The sequence below is a fragment of the Centruroides sculpturatus genome, unplaced genomic scaffold (assembly GCF_000671375.1).
Source record: "Centruroides sculpturatus isolate CEXI.00-Female unplaced genomic scaffold, Cexi_2.0 scaffold1641, whole genome shotgun sequence".
Lineage (NCBI taxonomy): Eukaryota > Metazoa > Arthropoda > Arachnida > Scorpiones > Buthidae > Centruroides > Centruroides sculpturatus.
In genome coordinates this window covers 94183-115912 of record NW_019386719.1, presented here as the reverse complement: position 1 = coordinate 115912, position 21730 = coordinate 94183, and the positions used below count along the sequence as shown (strand labels likewise).

The 21730-nt window shown below is 30.7% G+C and overlaps 1 protein-coding gene across 4 annotated transcripts in view; it reads right to left on the bottom strand.

Moving 5' to 3' along the window:
- Window positions 1-21730, bottom strand: part of LOC111615654 (choline transporter-like protein 2) — a 73382-nt gene that overhangs the window by 37959 nt on the left and 13693 nt on the right. For all 4 annotated transcript variants that reach the window (XM_023357083.1, XM_023357081.1, XM_023357084.1 and 1 more), the window contains exons 2-3: window positions 13146-13194; window positions 6336-6409 (exon numbers count right to left, since the gene is read on the bottom strand). In XM_023357083.1, coding sequence (XP_023212851.1) covers window positions 6336-6409; window positions 13146-13194 — 123 coding nt within the window. The remainder of the gene's footprint in view (window positions 1-6335; window positions 6410-13145; window positions 13195-21730) is intronic.

The window sequence follows — 21730 nt, the reverse complement described above, 5'->3', positions numbered from 1 at the left end:
GATAATACTATTCTGAACACTGCTAACAAATTTAACGAAAATATTCAATTCGATATTGAAATAGAAAACAATAAAAAAATTAATTTCCTCGACATAACAATCATGAATACACTTAATAATTTCTCTTTCATCACATACAAAAAACCATGTAACGTTAATAAAACTATCAACTACTACTCACATGTCCCAGAATATATAAAAAGGAATATTTATACCATGGAGTTAAAAAACATATATACCAGAATATCTGATAACAAATGGCAAAAAATAAAAATAAAAGAGCTTGAAACTAAATTTTTACTTAACGACTATCCTAAATCGAAATTAAACACATGGCAAAAGCAATACTGGGAAAATAGATTTAACACAAAATATAAATCCGACAAAAAATACAAAACCTTCCCATATATAAAAAACATTTTTGAAGGCTGTAATAAGTCATTAAAAAAAGACAATATCAGTTTGGCTCCATCTTTGACCAACAAAATATCTCATAGTATCCATTATGACATTAATAAACAACATAACAACAAACTAAACGCCCTTAAAACTATAGGAACTGTTTACAAACTTGAATGCAACTGTCAAAATCCAAAAACTTATATTGGTGAAACAGGCCGGTCACTAGAAACCAGAATTAAAGAACATATGGCAGCCATCCGCCTAAAACATAACACTTCCCCCTGGTACTACCACACAATAGACTATAATTGCCAAATTAATAAAAACAATACAAAAGTGTTACATGTAGAAAAAGACACATATAAAAGAAAATTTAAAGAACACATAGAAATCAAAAAACACCCTAAAGAAAACTTAATTAATGTTTCAGAAGGCATGTCCATAGACCCCCAATGGTACAAACTCATAGAGAACGCCTCCACGCGTTAAAGATTGCTTAAATCACAACCCCCATGTACGGAATGTGGGTAACTGTTTATATAACATTACTTGTCAGTATTCTGTTACTAAGCGAACAACGGATAAGACCAGTTGTTAAAAATGTTATGTACTATGTTCCTTTTTGTATTCGAAAATAATACATTCTAACTAAAATGTAAGTGTGCATTGATATTTTTTAAATTAATATTCTATGTTATACAGTTCGTCATAAAAATGATATGTTAAACAGCCTCCCCCTTATACCACTTTTTTCATATCATAGGCTATGCCATACTACTATGTAATCAAAAAATTTTGTAAAATACATCTATGCTGTACCATTATATGTCAAGTAAGCAATTTCATGTTATCATCACCTCGCGTTTTTAGTTATGTTCCTACTAACCAATACCGTAAAACTAACCTTAAATTATATTTTTTTGTGTAATCTTAACAGCACTGAAGAGGGGTTGGGAATTTAAGCCAACCCGAAATGCATATGAATTAGGAATTTTTTAAATAAAACGTACATTTTCTAACCAATTGCTGTCCGTTCGTCTACCAACTCGTTTTGGATTACACAGACGCTACACACTGCATTTAAATGAATGTAGTTTGGTAGTAAGTGAGTGTTTACATAATCTAGTGTTTTTCCTACTGCCTTTGACGTGTTGATTTTTGGTATTCGTGGTCTTTGTGTGGGATCTGTACCAGTATATTTAATGAGTGTTTCCTGAAATATAAGTGAGAGTGTATTAACTAATTCTATGTCTATGTTATCAGTGATGGATGGGAAAGTGCCTGCAGTATCATTAGTGGTACTTGTTGTGTGTGTGCTGTAATCAGTGCTTGTTGCTGTATTATCCTGACAGGTTACGTGATCTTCATTAATGTTCAGTGTTTCTGTCTGTTGATGTATTTGATCAGCAACCTGTTGTTTGATAAGTTCAAGTGTTGTTTGTGGGATAAGGTTGTTGTGTATAATTGTTCTCTTCTGATCAACAACCCTTTGCTCGGTGACAATGAGGTGAGGATATTGTTGTGTGAATCTATGGTGTAGTTGTTGTCTGTATGCTGTCATGTTTGTTTCGAGTTTTGTGATTTCATAGTAAGTGCGAATGATAAACTCGTTCATTTCTGATGTCCATTTCATCCGTTTGCGTGTTTTTCCAGCCTTTGTGGTCTGTGGATGCATTGCCACAGAAACACCAAGGCTAGGTTGATTCCTCACATCTGCTGAGGGCATTGCAGTAGCCATGCTTGGGCCGGCGCTGCTTTCGCCACTGGTAACCAAGGGAAACTGGAGCCTATTTTTTGAACGTGAGCCTCTGCCTAACCCACGAACACGGACCTTGTTAACCCAGGCAACGTCCGAACCTGTATCATACTTAGATCTGGTTACTACCATAATGATTTTCTCCACAGAATGTGGGTGTGTGGTCACTCTTAGCTTCATTTCTCCCCATAGACCTTACTGGCATGGGTGTCCCTACCAGGAGCTTGTGCTCCAGCCTGCATTGCCCTATGGNTACTTAGATCTGGTTACTACCATAATGATTATCTCCACAGAATGTGGGTGTGTGGTCACTCTTAGCTTCATTTCTCCCCATAGACCTTACTGGCATGGGTGTCCCTACCAGGAGCTTGTGCTCCAGCCTGCATTGCCATATGGATCTGTAAAACTACTGGGCTCTCCCACCACGACCAGGTGGTGACCATGGGAGAGTTATTATTATTATTAAACTATTTCAACTAAGCCCAATCTATTATCGTAAAAAACAAAGCCAGTTAGTCAATGATACAAAATAATGTAAATATTCTGAAACATGTCAAATATTTTAACCCAGATGCTTAATTCTAATATTTAATGCAAAACGTTTTGGTGTGTTTTATTTGTTAATTTAATTAACTGACTTTTGTTCTTCAGCTGGATAATTGATTTTTGATAGTATTTAAGACAGAAACTAATGATTGGATTCTTTATTTAGCTATAAAGCTAAATAATTACTAAACAATTTGGCAGGAGGCAAGCTACCATCTCTTGTTAAATATAATTGTAAATAAATAAAATACTCTGGAGGTCTGGGTAATATAAATGGCCACACTTCTGCACAATAAGCAGGAGTTGCAGGTTCAAATACCACTCCAGGCCAATCTTTTCTTCTGGAACATTCTAAAATTTAATTAATTTATTTATTTATAATTATTGTATTTAACAAGAGATGGCAGCATGCCTCCTGCCAAACTGCTTAGTAATTATTTAGCCTTATAGCCCAATAAGAAATCTGGCTGGCTGTTTGGTATTCGAAATAATTATCAGGTTATTTGTATTTATTATAAATATGAGATAAAAGATTTTAAACTTCTATATTAAAGCTCCAGCTTTTCAGTGACCAAGGAATAGTTTTTAATATTTATAAAATATAATAAGTTAAAACAATTTTCTATCATACTTTTCTACAAAGATTATAATGTAAACTTGAACCATCTTCATTGCTACAAAAATAAAATTTGATTGAAAAACCAAGAATATTTATTAATTTCATCATTTAACATCTCAACATTTAGATTTAGAATATTCAATATTTTAAATATAAAAATATTATGGAATAAAACAAACCAATGTAATTTACAGACTTGCAGTAGAACCCCGATTATCTGAGGTAATGTGAACTGATGGTATGTACCTTGGACAACCAAAAATTTGGATAATAGTCACAGACATTTTGGATTAAAAATCACAAACATAAAAGATTTATGTGGTATATTAAGCATATTTTTGTACTTAACAACACCATTTTTTACATTGTTAGTTATGCAGCTGACATACATTAGTTTAAGATTATAAAATCCAGCAACAAGTTGCTTAACTTTCCTGACAACATTTAAAAATTTGTGGTGCCATCTGTTACGATATTTGATTTTAAAATTTTTTATATTTTTAATTATTATAAAATGGCAAAAAGCTTAATTTTAAGGATAGGGACAGATTTTATAAAAAATTGTAAATGCTAATCAAGAGTTAAAATTGTCATTAAGTTCAGCTCCACTGGAGATAAGACACATAACCTCCATTTAATCACCCTACCTAGTCAACCTTTAACTGCCACACTTTAATAGCATCAATCCCCCAATACACAAACCCCCAGCAAAATTTCAGAAGTTTTCGACAAAAAGCATGGGAGTTATTAAGCTTCAAACAGGGTGAACAAAACCATGCCTCCACACACTAACATACATGAAAGATATTGGCTGTACACAAGATGTTTAGCTAGTGGAAAAGAGGGTAAATGAGATAGACAGTACAGAAAGGTAGGATCCCTCTGATTGGTGTACATAAGGCTACTGTACCCTTTATGTTTAATGCTGGTGTGTAGATTTTCGGCTGCATGACTGTAATCCCTCAAAGGGTCTAAAAGAAAGCCTGAGTGTAGCAAACACCAATAACTGAATGCTGCCATGAATAGCTAAGTGTAGAAGTTAGTGCCAAGTGGCTGTTAGTATGAAGACTTATAACTATTGATACTTAATACTAATAAAACTAAATGTGAACGTGAATCTTAATACTATTAACAGCTAGACAGACGGTGTGAAAACAAAAAAATATAACGACAAACTAGACAAGATGAATGGACCAACAAAGACAAACGAGCAAAACCCCAATTTTTTTATTTATTTTTATTTTTAATTTATTTTTTAAACATTAACTTGCTCACTAACTAACCTAACCTACCATAACCTAGGATGAACTTAACCAGATGACTAAAGCTAACAAACCCTAGTCTAATTTAACCTAAATCATAACCTAACCTAATTCATAACCTAATAATCCTAATAACCTAAATCATAACCTAAAATAACATAACCTAATAATCCTAACCTAAATCATAACCTAACTTATCATAACCTAACTAAAAACCAAGCTGAGTCCCTAATCTAACTTACAACTAGGGCTAACTTAAACTAACCGAATTTAGACTGTAAAGAAGACAGAAAATAAGAATTAATATATAAAGTTGAAAGGCAACTATATACTGATAGTTAAAGGAAAGCAAATTGCCATCTGTGCCCCCTGAGGGAGTGCTCTCAAGAGCTCCACTAAGGAATATGAATGGGAGTAAATGATGGAACATTGTACAGTACATGTGTGAATGAATTAGTGCAGATTGCAAGGCAAATTGTACCCTTCAAGAATAGCAGCTCTCATTAAACTATCCCTAATGTGATTGTACCTACTGCAGTGAAAAACTAAGTGAAGTGGTGTTTGGTCCTCCTGGATATCACAATCGCATTGTGGATTGTTTCCAAGGTTAAATCTATGTAAGTATTACTTAATTAAAAACATTCAATATGCTAAATTTAAATCCTGAATAAGTCAGACAATGAAATTAACAATAGCACTTTGTAACATAAACTGGAACAATTTTCAAGCATTACACAATAAAATAAAATTTGAATCAAACAATTTGATGATATGTGAAAACATTTTAGTAATTCTAAAAAGATCACTCTCATTTGTTCCAAAACCCTTAAGATTAATAATTTATTGTTTCATATAATTACAATTTTTTTATTACTTGAAAACTCTGCTTAAAATTGAAGCAATTTATCACTTTAAAGTCAAACCCAGTTATGATGTCATTGGTTTATGTAAAGACTGCATTAATGCAAAGTAGATTTGTGGTCCTGCGGATAGACATTTCAATGTTAACAAGTCCAATTAATAATCACATACACTGAACCAATTTACAGTGTGATACGATAAACGAAAAATTGTTGAGGTGTGGTGAGTAGTTTGTCCAATTAATACAGAATTCATTAATACAAGGTGCCAATTTTTAAGTTCCTTCAACTTTGTATTTATGGGATTTGACTGTAATCATTTTTGTGTTTTAATATTTCACTTCCTTTGTTAAAAAATCAGTTTTTTCAAAGCAATTTATTTTGTTTGAGTTTAATAAAGAGAATTTATTTAATTAACAAAATTCATTTAATATTCAATACTTGTCATTTTGAACAAAAATATTTATCATTAATTTTTGCAAGTGTCATTCAAAATTGTGTGTACATACTTCAACAATTTATAAACTAATAACCATTTTATATTTTTTTCTTTTCAGATTGCCATTGTTTCTACTGGTTGAAAAACGAATATATGTTAGATGAAATAAAAGAAATTTGAAAATGTTATATAATTTGACCATATGTGGATGGAAAATGACAGTCATCTTACAATAACTGAATTATATTCATTGATCAAATGATATTTTTCTGCATATTCATGAACTACAAACTGTTGGTGTCTATAAATAATTCCAACTCATCCTGTATTTAAATGCATGAGATGGTAAAATTACTATAGTAGATAAAATTCTTACATAATATAACATCTGTTATTCATTTAATAAAATTATTAAAAATCAAACAATTACAATATATAAATTCTTACTTACCAAATCCAGCAAGAGCAATCCATCCAATAATGAATATAAGAAATATTAAACAACAAGGAATGTCAGTACAGCTCCTTAATAATAACAATAATAATAAATTTTTTAATTTTTTAATTTACTAATAAATCAAATCATGTAAATTTTATATAATTTTATTACCTTAAATAGTTCTTACAATGATAAGACAAACAATTTAGATAATTGCAAAATCCATAAGTGATATTAGCCTAAGTGATAATAACGAACACAAAAATTTGATATTTTTGTTTACATTTTTCTACTTAATTGACTATCTGATAGTTTTGTATTATGGCAACCTTAGCATAAAATTCTGCAGAAACAAATTATTGCTTTACTAAAGCATAAAATTTAAACAATTTGACATTCAAACACTTTCAGACTTTCATCCAGCTTTGGGTAACAGCATTTTAAGCATTTCTTGAAGATAGACAAAAACTTCGGAAAGTTCCAAATTTCAAATTGTTTTTAAGTTAAATATAATTGAAAAATTGAAAAATTTATTTCCAGATAACATTTAAATTATTCTGAATTACCTAATTAAAATTAAACAAAAAAAATAATACACTTGAAACATAATACACTTGAATAATAATAACAATAATACACTTGAAAAAGTCAAGACAAAATTTAATCTGAAATTCCAAAAACATTTATCTGGATTAAATCATGCATCAACTTCCAATTATTTTTTTTCTATTTGATTATAAACCTAATTAAATTATTCTAAAACTTTAATCAAATACAAAATCCTTTATGTTTTTCAAACAATTTGGATTTATACAAAATAGTTTAAAGTTATTATTGTATAAACCACATTATAAGTTTCTCTTCGTAGTTATCTTAAGACACTAATCTACAAATACAATTCACTATAGATTTTCAAAATCAAATGATTATGATCACCTTCCCACTGAAGGCTATCATAATCTACTCAGTTTGAACTGTAAATTACTATATAGAGAGAGACAGTGAAAAATATGCAGTGTATACTACTAGAACAGAAAATTTATATCTGTTGCAACACAGGTGTCTATACCGTAAGTGGTCATAAAGTTGTGATCTACTGTATATAATTTATTACAAAAAGTATGAATGGAAATATATATAATTTATTACAAAAAGTATGAATGGAAATATATATAATATAGTATAATATTGTAATATTAAAAAATTTGTTTATGCTTGGCAATATGTAAATATATATTTGTTTAAAATTGTATTATCAATAAAAATGCATTAAATAATAATTATAAATGAAACCTCAAAAAATTTTTAATGTAAAATTAAAGAAAAATTTAAAAAAAATAAATGATGATGAACTGACAGCCTGCCGCAATGCATAGTACAGTAATACCCCGAACTTACGTGATAGGTGGGACCGAGCGATAACTGCCTAAGTCAAATTTGTGTAACTCGGGGTTTAATTTCGCATATAAATACATACAAATAATTTTTAATTGGGGCCGGAGACTAAAGAAAACAATAATTTAGAAAAAAATGTTTAATAAAATCTTAGATAATATATATGTATGACAAATTATATTATACAATTTTTCACATTTACTCGATTATCAAACCATAATTTTAACATTGTTTCCATCTCAGGGATAATACCGTGACGTTTACGAATGATGCTTGAATTTAAAGATTGAGCATTTTTTATAGCTTCGAGAATTTTTTCTTTACCTTTTATAATTGTTTTGACCGTCGATTCCGGTAGATCAAACTTCTTTGCCAATTCACAAATTTTCATTTTTGTGTCGTTAAGTCTTTAATAATGTTAACTTTACATTCCAAAGATAAAGTTTTTATTTTCTTGTTTGATGCAGAAGAATCAGTTCTACTTCGTTTAGATGACATAGTAGAGTCTCTCAAGTCTCCGTAGATATAACAAACACAGAAATAAATAACACAAAATAAATTGTAGATATGTGTCGATTCCGCGAACATGTAAGCCATCTGACATGTCCGAACATGTAAGCCCAATAGTGTGGGGGGAGTGAGTAATCAAGAGTTGTATGCCACTCAAACAAAAGACGAATCAAAGAGATTTGAAAATCACGTAAGTCGGGGTAGCGCAAGTCGAGGTATCACTAATTATTTAGCCTAAAATAGCCTGATAAAGGAATTTGGCCGTTCGTCTGATATTTAAATTAATTTGTCAGATTTTGGCATTATTTGGAAATGAAAAAATGTTAAATTATTATTAATACTTTGACCCATCTTCACTTATTTTCAGGGCATAAAGCTTTAAAAACAACAGAACTAATAAAATCAAAACATTTTTAATTTTTAAGCTTAATTACTGTCTGGTGATAAAAATTGAAAAGATCAAAAAATTTATTTTTTTTAATAACCAAAACCCTGTATTTTCTGCCATAATGGAAGACCCTAACAATACATTAATTGTAAACTATTTATGCTTTTTGCTTCATTGTGTATTTACCATGACTGTGGAGACATTTAAAAATCTACCGACTCCACTTTACACTTTGACACCAATGCCATTTCAGAATCAAATTTTAGCAATTTAAAAAAGTTGAACTGAATTTTTTCCTAGGTGTACGTCATTGCCATGTATGTACTACAGTCGATAATGAAAAATAATAATGACGATGATTCTCAAATTATTTAAATAAAAAACAAAAAACATACAAAATGAAACAATTTTTGACAAGACTGACTGCCTAAAATACCATAAATTCATAACTCCAACTCCACAGCCCTGGTATTTACAAGATAACTTGATAAGGAGCCAGAAGGCTGAAAGAACTTTAAAAGTGATGTAAACATTATTGGAAAACAGGACAGTTTAAAAATTAATGCAATAAAACCAAAACTTCCAAAAAAGGAATAGTTTTTTTGTATTTGTAATAACCTTGAAGTAAACATAAGTCTGAATTTCAGGGAAGTCCTGAAGTTTAACTTACATCATCTATAAATGACTACTTTTATAATCTAAAATACAGTCAAACCTCTCTAAAATGATACCAGTTACAACAATAAACTCCAGTACAATGATAGAACTTCTGTGGTCCCAGCCAAAGTCCTATACAAATACTGTTATTTATCACCCGCTACAACGATAGTAAAAACTGATACAACTATCAAGGATGTGTTGATGCAACCCATGGCTAACCCATGCATGAACCATGTGGCAAAGAACTTGAAGCATCTACTAGCTAATCATTTGGCTGCAATTTGAAAAAACTGTAGACTTTATAAATTCCCATTGTGGCAATTTATAAAATCTTTCCTTAATCTTGAGAACAGAGTCATAGGTGAAAGACTAGACCAGATGTGGAAAGTTTAGGAGCTGGAGGCCCCGATTAATGATATACAAACTAACAATGCAAACCAGAAGTCATGTTATTTTAATACAAAAATTTTTCCCTAAAAGTTGTTACATAGATGACTGACACGAAAGGAAAAGTATTACTATTAAAGGAAAAGTATGATGTACAGGGGCAAGCCACTGCTAATTTCAGGTGGAGAGCACATATTTTAAGTTAAATAAATTTAAAATATGATTAAAAATCACAAACCAGCATTGTGATGATGTCACAATAAATAACTGCTTGTGTTATCTACAGATCCCCTCTGCACTCCAGAATGGTTTCTCCACATCTAATTAATCGGCAGCATTGTAATCAATCATCGCTATCTCAGCCAATCCTATTATGAGAAACTGCACAGATGAGGCAATTCTGGTAGAGTTATGAACTGATGTCCAAGATGTAAAAGAGGAAGAAGAATTAGTTCCATGTAAACTCCCCATTATCTTAGAAGTTACTTCTCAAATGGAAAAAATTCAACACATGGCAACCACAATTCCTGGAACTGGAAACAAATGGCTGCTCTTAATGCAGTTTGTTCAACATTTGTAAACCAGAGCTTGCAAAAAATAAACCAAAGCAAAAATAAACAAATTTTTTTAAGACTATATAAAGTTCAAAACAATGTAATACAATTTCCTGTTTCATAAATAATTCAGAATCAGAAAGCATTATTTAAACAGTAGTGACTAATATTTAAATTAATGTTTAGTTTCTTAATGATCTCAGTTCTTAAACTTCAAGACCACACTACAACAATAACCCCATATAGAAATACTATATTCCTTGTCTCTAAAATATCTTTGTAGTGAGGTTCAACTGTATTTGCAAACTAATAAATACCAAAATATTTTAATCGCCAATCCTACTTTGTAAGTTTTGCTCTAGTTTTTCAATAAAAATTTAGTTGTCAGGATGAAAATTAACATTATGAAGTATAGAGTGTCTGTAAAGTTACTGTGCACTTCCACTGCAAAAGTTACTTTCCACTGCATTTAACTTTTCAGATACCCTGTATTTCTAATCATTCTATCTTTCTGACATTGTTATCAAAGTTAATTTTATAAAATTCAAATGAATTCTAAATAGATTACTATTATTCTACATCAGCAGTTCCGAACCTTTCTTGACTTGCACCCATTGACAGCCCACTTTCCTAAGTTTCATTCCCCATTTTTGTTAAGTTTTATTTCACATGTTCATCAAATTACGTGTAAAAAACTTTTTTAAATAAAAAAAAAGTTAGAGAAAGAACACATTTTTATTTAAAGCTAAGCATCGAGTACCACGACATCACCAAAGGTACAGAATCATAGAAATAATTGACATAGAATCTAAATATTACAGTAGAGCGTTATTTATCCGAAAGTCGGTTATCCGAAAGCATTCCAGTTGGCAAATTTAAATTTTCGTTAGTGTTGTGGCACTGCAATCTTTGGCTATATCTTGGGCTACTCCAATATTTTTTTGGTTGGTGTGTGTGTGTTTTAGCTGGCAATACTGGCACTTTTGTGTGATGTTTTTCTGAGGACTGTGTCATGCTGAATCGAACGTTTTTGATACTAGATCAACTTCTAAAGTATATTTTTTTGGTTTTTATATTTTTCAATATATTTATTTTGTTTGTACAAAATAAAAAAATAATTTTTAACAATAAAATAGCTATGATTATTATTTTAAAAAGTTTTCGTTAGGCTTAATATCAACGAAAATTCAACACGAAGTGACACACAACGGAGAAAAATTTCAACATGGGATTGGTTAATATATTTTTCATACATAAATCGGTTATCCGAAAAACCCCAGTCCCCAATTGATTCGGATAAATGACGCTCTACTGTATTATAGTACATCCACCATTATTAATTTTTTTTTTTCACGTACCCCTAAACCATCAAGTGCAATACCCCTGGGGGTATGGATACTCCAGTTGGGAATCACTGTGCTACATGATTTAACTATCACTATTTATTTAACTATGACGATTGTCAAAGCCATTCAAATTTTAGTATCACTATTGAACTATTTGTTACAAGGTCCAAATTCTACATCATTACACCACCTTAATTTCTTAATACAGTGGGTGATCGGTTAACGAACATAATCTGTTCCAAGACTTTGTTCGTTAACCGATTATCGATTTACCATATATTTTTATGGAAGTTTGATTAATTCGTTCTGGAAACTCCATAAATAAAAAAATATTTTTTCTTACTAGGTTTATTTATATGTAATAATAAAAATACATATATACAGTCTTGCATTTTTATTAGTCATGTTTTTCCATTTGTAGGGGTTAGAGAATCTGTCCATTGTCAATTGCTTCTCTCTCTTCCTCAGGATTTTTTGGAAGTAATTAATAGCATTGTCATTTAGAGATCCCCATGCTTATTATTCTGAACCTGGTTTGGATGCCATTCTAAGATCGTTATTCTGACATCCTCCTACTACTACTACAAAAGATCTTTAATAGCAGATATCGGCATTAGTCCTCTTTTTCAGAATAAAACGTATTTCGCCGAGTTTCTTGGTCTTATTCATTCAAGTTTTTGGCGTTCTTCTGTCATCAGATCCGTTTCAGGTTCCATTGTGAGCTTTTCAATGTTCTTTATTTCTCAGATGTGATTTTTGTTACTTCTTTAGCTGCTTGAGTCTTCTTGATTATACTGTAACTTTTTTAGATAAGATTGAACTGCTGCCTATTGTAGCCCTGTTCAAGCCATACTGCCCAGCAACATCGAATATCTTCTGCCCACTCACTACCTTTGCTATTGTACTCTCTCCTTTCGAAAATAAAAACCGATGCGAAACTTAACGAATGCCCGCCCGACAGTCTCATGAATACTATAAAAAATTTCTGTCAGAAAAATAAAAGGCTGGAATTACAAAGGAGAGTTTCAAAGTTCGGAGGAATACTATCCGATCACTATATATACCGGGTTGAACGTCGATGTCAACATATCCCGCACTCCGAAAGGTTTCGAACTGTTACCTGAAGACAAAGGAGAATCAATCGGCATTCGTTATTTTGCGTCACTTCTTTGCATGTTTTTTCAGTGAAGTGTTGGTTATCCAAACACGTGTTTGTTGTCCGATCATAAAAATCTTTCGCAAGTGTTTGTTATCCGATTTGTTCGTTAACCAATCACCCACTGTGTGTATATATATATTTAGTATATTGTAATAATTCAAATGATAGATGTAAGATCACTAAGTGAATCATTACAAAAATTATGTAGAAACCATTTACAAAATGTACTATATTTTCATGTGTATAAACACAACTCAAAGTTAACTACAAGGGAGCAAGTAATATGATCAAGTAATGTGATGATTTTAACTTGCAATCATAAACCCATGTCTACGAAGTAATGACTGTTCCTATAGGTCAAAATGTAAAGTAGGGGGATTATGAAGCAGTATACATTTGCAAAAATACAGTAATCATAATTACCTTTTCTCAAATGGTCCTTGGAAGTTTGGGTCATATTTATATGGCGTACCTGTAAAAAGTAAATTTAAAAAAATCAACTTTATCTTTTCAATAAACTGAATAAAATATGAATAGCTTCCACTCATTATCTTAATTTACTCTAGCATTATCATAAAATATTATATAAAATATCAAACTGATAACTTAAAAAGGAAACAATTTGTATTGTTACAGTATCACACAGTTAATGTGGATCATCTGTCATTAGTAGCTGAAATATTGTTTATCTATGAAACAACTCACATGATATATGGCATACACAATGATTAATATACAACTCCATTGATATGCAGCCACTGAGAATAAACAGCAGGGTGTTGGGAACAGCAATCAACAAATTCTCTATTCACCTCAAACAGATGAAAATCCTATACATGACATTACATAAATATACAACTCAACTCATAGCCAATGGTACTAAAGACTGTAGTGCATGAATGACAAATTTAAGAGAATAAGCAACATCAATGATTGATTCCCTTAATCATTAATTTGGCCTTCAACAACTGCAAGATCTTGCTGCTTAAACTTATAGTGTTTAATTTATACCAATACATATCAACCTTGATACAATACAGTAAGAATGGCAGTATGACTTCTTTAATTCCTCGGATCATGCAAAATAAAACAATCACTTCACACCTAAGCGATAATTCCAGTTTCTTTGTCAGTTTTTTGTCTGATCATGCAAAGTGTTCATTTTATAACAAGCTAAATGAACTCCAGAACCAAATGCAGTAAAGCAACATGTCTTTGCAAATTCTGTATTTTTTCAAACTTATCTCATCCCATATTTTTAATGGTTGTATTTTAGCCAACCACACATTCATACAGTTGTATTTTAACCAAATACTTTTGAATGTATTAGTAAATTCTGGTGTATATATTCAATACATATTGCTTCTTGTGGCTGTTCTACAATATATCATTCTTTAAATCAATTTTTCTTTTAAATATTAAATAGAGAACATCCAGTATTTAAAACTTTTTAAAAAGTTCATAAAATATTTATAAAACTTTAAAAATTAAATACAGTAGAGCATCGATTATCCGACCCCCGATTAACCGTCACATTGGTTAACCGACCGTTCTAGTCTGCAAATTTCAAATGTCCGCTAGTGATGTGGCGCTACAATATTTGGGTATGTCTTGGCTACTTTAATATTATTTTTGTTAAATTTTTGCGTGTTTTAGCTGGCAACATGGCCCGACCATGAAAGGGAGGCCAGTATACCCGCGTTTCTTTATGCAGCGCTCGAGAAGCGCTTTACAGCGAACACACTGAAACTGGTTTCTAATTGGCCAACACTGCTCGTGACGTCATTTCGCTACACTCTCGCTGCATAAAGAAACACGGGGTATTTAAACGAGACTTAATTTTCTAATTACGAGTGGTTGGTTGTTTTGTGAGCAATAAAATAATTTTAAAATAATTTTTAACGATACAATAGCGACGACTGTTGTTTTTTTTTAAATTTTGTTACGCTTAACATCGATATAAATTCAACGCAAAGTAGGTTAATAGCGATATACTAATAAACTAATTACATGGGGTATACTAATATACTTTACTAATAATGTACTTTTTTCATTTTCGGTTATCCGATTTTTTCAGTTATCCGACCACCCGAGTCCCCAATTGAGTCGGATATTCGATGCTCTACTGTACTTTAGAAATATAATTATTACATATAAAAAGATCTCATTGGCATATCACTTTATAGGAAATTTTCTATTTTGAAAAAAAAAATTGACAGAAAAAAAATTAAGTGTAAAGTGTGCAATTTTATTGGAAAATCAATAATGGTTAAATTTAGAATTGTGTATGTTCAAATTTATAAATTATCACTTCTTTTTTATTACTCTAATATCAAATGCATTCTATCAATCACACTTAGTAAAGTTTAAATGGCAATAAAATTTAAAAAACTACCTTAAAAGTAACGATGATCTTGTGCCAGAAACTGAAGCTATTAGCACATTTGATTCACTCGTTTTAGATTGCAATGAAAACAAATGAACCGCACAGTGCTTCAATAAGGTTACGTCATATTTGCAGCAATATGCATATCTAATGTGTTTTTATAATTATATTTGGAAGTATTATGGAGTTAATTCAGATGAATATATCAATTTTTTTTTTTCTAATTTTAACTCTAATTTCTTATTTTTACTAGAAAATTTCTGAAACATCTTAAGAAGTTTTCATATACTAAACAAGGGTAATAGAAGACAATGTAAATTATATCATCTTTCACTGATATATGAAAGGCGATATAATTTAATATTCGTGTGGGATAAACAGAAAATACTCGTTTACATATAAAAATAGTAAAAATATATTTTAAAAAATACTCTTGTAGAAATGTTTATACATAAATTCACTAAAAAAAATTTAAAATTTCACTCAAAATCTTGTTTTTTCAAAATTTGTTTTCAAAAATAATAATTAAGAGATACTGTCCTTGTGAAACTTTAAATATTCTATTTATTAAAGAAAATGTCCTTTAAGTTAATGAAAAATTATTTATTCTATTCATTTTAAATGTTACTTCCTTAATTTTGCTGATAGTTCACTGTACCAATGATCAATTTTTCAGTAAGAAAATGTGTTTTATATATTTAGATATACATATTAAGTAATGTAAATTGATACCATAAATCTAAAAAAAATTATGATATAAGAAACATCCAGAGGAACTCAAAATTAATAAAACATTTTTTCTCTACAATTACAGTACATCCCTTTAATTAAAATAACCTTTAAAAAATACATTTACTTGAAGGTATACAAATTTTGAAGAAAATTCCAAATAATTTATTTTGCATAATATTATGCCATTAAGTCTGTTTAATTTTATCATCCTAATTTTATTAATTATATTTATTTCATTAGTCAGCAAAATAGAAAATACAGTAAATAAATTTTCATATTTAATACTTAAAATTGTAACTTCGCATTAATTCACTTAGTCTCTTCTGTAGAAGAAAAATACGCTTTTATGAAATTTATAAAGGTGGATTAATAAATAATCAACCGAGGCAGCCAGCTATGATGATGTTTTGGAAAGTTATAATTTGATAAGGCTGGATCAATAAATAACATATTTTTATTTTTTTGACGTACAGTACAGTACCAGTTGCAGTTAAACATTTTTTCCTTACAGAAAATCAACTGGTAAAATTTACATTGAATGCTAATAAGAGATGATCTTTGATCTACATTTTATCGGCATCTGATACAAATTTGTACAGATGCCGATAAATATTATATGATACATGATATGATACAAATATATGATATTGTGAGATCCGGAATTTTTGTGACGGAAATCCCGCTCGTTTATTAACAAAAATGTTAATTAATTAAACTTTCGTTCATGTAACGCCCTAGAAGAAGAAAAAACGATTTTTAACCGGGATTGTGTAAACTTTCCAGTCATAACTAGCAACATCCATTGTTCTTTGCAGAACTTGCATCTCGTCTTGCAAGAAGGTTTACAGTTAGCATCTAAATGTCGTCATTTGTTTTAGATCCCAGGAACACCTGTAACCTTTAACTCATGAACATCCGATCACGTGGTGGAAATTCCCCACAAAAAACCTATAAAAAGACAGTTCTTATCCCCTCTCGGGGGAGTCTACGAACGAACGCAGGACTAACGACATCGCGCCGATCTTCCGAACCCGCCAAATTCCGATCTCCAATGGACCTCGAATTAAATCTTCGCAAAAGTCGCAAACTTTTTAAATTTGTGCTCCTGTGGAGCATAGATTTGAACATTTAAGCGCCTCCCCGGATTAAACCGAGCAAGGAACTCCATAAAGAGGTATGAAAACGGAAAACTCTCTCTAGAGCATATTAGGCGGTTTAAACGTAATTTGTGTAGTCTTTGATTAATTCGCTTGTTTTAATAAATTGTTGAAAATATAGTAGACTCCTTTACTCGATCACGTCCTTCACCTTATCGTCGACCCCAAATTGTCTCCATCCACTCGCCTGACATTTGAGAGTCAGACGCAGGGCCGCCGTAAGCGGGCGTGCAAGGCGTGCACCGCACGCGGGCGGCACGTCCAGGGGGCGGCAAAGAGCCTTTCTGGCAAGCTCAGCATAGGTAATCGTAGTTAAACAGGGGGCGGCATAATCGGTATTGCACACGGGCGTTCAAACAGCTAGCGGCGCCCCTGGTCAGACGTCCTGACAAATGAACAGGAGACTAACCAAACCCCCCGTATTCACAATATGATACAAATATTCTGATACAAATTTGTATCAGAATACAGTAGAACCTCGATTATCCGGACTAGTTGGGGATGAAGGTAGTCCGGATAAGGAAAAATCCGGATATTCAAAACAAATACTTTGTCTTTTAATGATAATACAACACGTTTTCTTTTCGATGATATATCGGTAATATTAAAAGTAAATACTGTATTTAAATCGTGATCAAATTTTCAAGAAACAAACGTTCGTATTGAATTTGGACTACTACTGACCAACGCTAATAGACTACCTATTGTTTAAAAGGCCCTCTGGAGGCGCAAGAAGACGGATTTTATAAAATAAAAAGCAGTTGAAACTGCATTTTTATGAATAAAAATTTGACAAACAATTTATCGTTTTATGACAAGTAAAATTTTTTCGTCGCGTTCGCGGCTTTTAAGTAATGCATAAACCTTCGAGGCGCGAGGCCCTTCGGACCGCGAGGCATAGGCGGTGGCCCACGTCGTCCATGCCTTACGCCGCCCTTGGTCATAGAAATGATGTAATTTGAATATAAATTATTTATAAATACGTATGTCAAGTTATATTTTTATTACGACACAAAATATATTTAAGAGTTTACGGCCACTGTGCCGGGTGAGACGTTGAAACAAAAAAAGTTATGCATTCCATCACGTACATAAACAGTCGTAATTTGCCAAGTGCAAATCCGTAAAATTTTTGTTTATTTTGAACAATCCGGATAATCGAGGTTCTACTGTATTTGTATCATGAAATATTCATCACAAAACATCTTTTATTAAAATTTTAAGCAAAAAATAAAATATTTACATATTTAAATTACATAAATTTCCTCTGTTCTGATCATTCATCTTTAAAAAGTGATCTAATATTCATATTCATCATTATTTTACCAATTTTTCTTTATTAGTAATTTACCGATAACCATTTAAAAACATTTATTTAGTTTTGTACTACTCCTTAATTTACCATATTCTAAACAAACTTTTCATACAGAAAAACTTCATCCCATCCAACATCAATTTTAAATGATGTTGTTCTCTCATTATTATTATTATTATTGTGTTTAGTGGGTTATACTCAGTTCACACTCTGCCGCAAATATTTCCCTCGCTATCTGTGGGATTAATTAAAAGATCTGGGTCACCTTGAGTAAAAGCTGAAAATAAAAAATTTACAGACAAATTAAATATAGATGTATTTACTTTGCGTGCACACAAAACAACCCTCTTCCATAAATTCAATAACGTCTCCATTTCCAAGTGCATTATTATTATTATTATTGTTGTTGTTGTTATGTTTTGTGAGGTATACTTGGTTCACACCGGTGGCTGTGTACTATGCTGGACCAAAGTCAAGGCATAGCAACCAAAACAAAACTAAAATTAAATAAGTGTGTCAGTGTGTGTGTCNTCCCTACCAGGAGCTTGTGCTCCAGCCTGCATTGCCATATGGATCTGTAAAACTACTGGGCTCTCCCACCACGACCAGGTGGTGACCACGGGAGAGTTATTATTATTATTGAAGACAAAAAAAGATATTTTATATTCAAATGGCAGTGTCCTAATTATTGTTTAATTCAAATCAGACAGTAATTTTCCTTAACCAAGCAACGGCAGACAAAATAAACAAACACCTCTCATCTCCCATTAACTTTAAACATTTATGTAATTAACAAAATGCACTTCTTGTAACTGGCTATTATTGATGTTTCATCCATTAACTTGTTTATTATTAGTTGCATTTTGATGAGTTAATTTAGTTTTATGTTGTAAAATACAGCATACAAACTGAAAAAATTAACAAAAATGTAAATTAAGATCAAACTTTTAACTTCCAATGAAGAATTTAAAATCCTTTGCAACTACTTTTAGTAGCCATTGTCAGGTTACAAATTTAAATTGCGTAACTCTTAGAAGATGTCCTACAATTATTCTTTAGAGTTAAAGCTTTGGACATTAAATCCAAATCAAGATAAATTTGATATTGTTTCAGAAGAGTAAACTGTCAATATTTCTTACTTTTTCTATTGTCTACTTACAGATATGTTAGATTTAATTGTTATCATCATATGATCAAACCATTACAAAACAATCCATAAAAATTGCAAAAATTTACTAAGACAATCCAATCCAATCAAAATTTACAAAATATATTTTTAAATTAACATAATTATGAAATTAAAAATCTGTTTAAAACTTGTAATTAAAAATAATATAATTTAAAAAGGGAATCCTTAAATTAAAATGTTGTTTATTAAAATTATTTCAGACATTTTTTTTAATACAGTATTACAATCTTGTTGATTTCTCCAATAGTTTTAAAAATAAAATTTTTAAAACTATTGGAGAAATCAACAAAAAACCACTTTTACATTTAGTCCTGGGTACTTTCAAGTTTTAATGCTTATCAGAGACAACAAAATTTATCTAAAGGGGATCCTTTAGATAAAAGGAAACATTCCCAAAGGTGTTGCTCAGTTCCACGTCAAAGCTCATCTGCTCTAATGTTTTACTTTGACAGAGTTTAGAATGTTTTTTGAATTGATGAAATGTGAAATTTTATATTTTTCATTGACACTGATGAGCTTAAATAATTCAAAAGTACTTGGGACCTGGCCTGTATTTAGACATTTATCATTAGAGATGTAGAGACTGATTTTGCCAACCTATGTTTGGTATCAATAGTTCATACAAAGTTCCAGTCAAGAAAGTCAGCTTTCATCTTATTCTCTCATTCCTTGAGCTCCTTTAAGCTGTTGTATTTCCCTTAATTCTAAAAAACTATTTTTTCTTTTCTTTTTGGTGGTGTGACTTTGCTGACTATTCAGAAGAATTTACAATACTGTGGGCAAAATGCCTTCTCAAACCCCCAATAACTTTATCTGTGCTTGTGACTAGATAATTTGAGTTTTCTTCATTTATGACAGAAAATTTAAACTGGTAATAAAATTGCAAATTAATTCAACTAATCAGCCACACAGAAATATTGTCTGCATCAATACATTAAGATGGAGAAATGCTTATTTAATACTCTGCTAATTTGGATATTTTATTGTAAGCTTCAAATAATGTTATACACGTTAAAAAAAAATGCTGTACGAAGACTTGTTATGCGAACAAAATATCAGCAGTCACAAAATCACTATCATTAACTTCTTCCCTTTGGCAAAAATCCAACTAGATCAGCAAGAAACAATACATCTTTCTTTGTATTATTTTCTGTCTTTGATAGACTTAGTTCACAACATTTGCATTATCTAATTGTTTTATAAATCAATATTTAGCAATTAATTTCAAACTCAAACTATTATAGTTCCATTTGAGTGTGAAATTAATCATTTCTTAGTTAAATACTACTGAATAAGTTAATAAATAATTAAGTTTTCATCATTGTAACATCTAAAAAGGTTAGAATTTAAATTATATAATGATTGATCAGTAAAGTTCCAATAAGTTAATGCTGATGATGAAAGTCATTCTCCAATTAAACTCTTAATTGAGGTTTATTGGACAGATGAAATTCAAATCTCCAACTCTTAAAAGATGTGTTTTAATTTTATTGACTCACTCATTATTTAATCTTTGCATAATTCTTTAATTCTATTAAATATCTGGCTTCAGTAAAGCCATATAAAAGATTCTCCTCCTTGTTTTCTGAGAAAAAGTAATATCACAATTTTGTCTGTAGAGAACATAATAAAGAATTCTTAGATCTCTAGAGACTAAAATAGATGAAGATACAGACAAACAGAAAAATTATGATATTGCAACCCAAATTTGTTCATCAATATTAAATTAGATAAAAGAAATACTGACTAATGCTATAAATGTTAAAATAACTAAATTTGATTAAACTTAAGCTTTCAATTTATTACATAAGCACACTTATATGAAATTTCTGAAACAAGTTAAAATATTTATGAACTAACTTCTGTAACAAAATTTATAAATAAATTTTTTTCAAATAAACTTCTTAGCAAATACTGGAGGAAATTTAATTCATCACACACAAAAACCTTCTGAAACTCCAGTAATACGTGTTTACAAAACAGTGAACGTTTTCGACCTATCAGGATCTTCCTCAGGCTACAGTTATGAAGAATTCAAATAAGTGCGAAATGGAACAAGAAACCGAATGGATGTGATTCAAACTTTATAACAACAATGTTAATATTAAAAAATAGAACATTACACTCATGTAGAAATGACATTTAAGTACATGTAAAATTAATCCTGCAAAACGTTGAATGCTAGTGAAATACAAACAAACTAAAGCTAGTTATGGGGGTTGGTTCCCT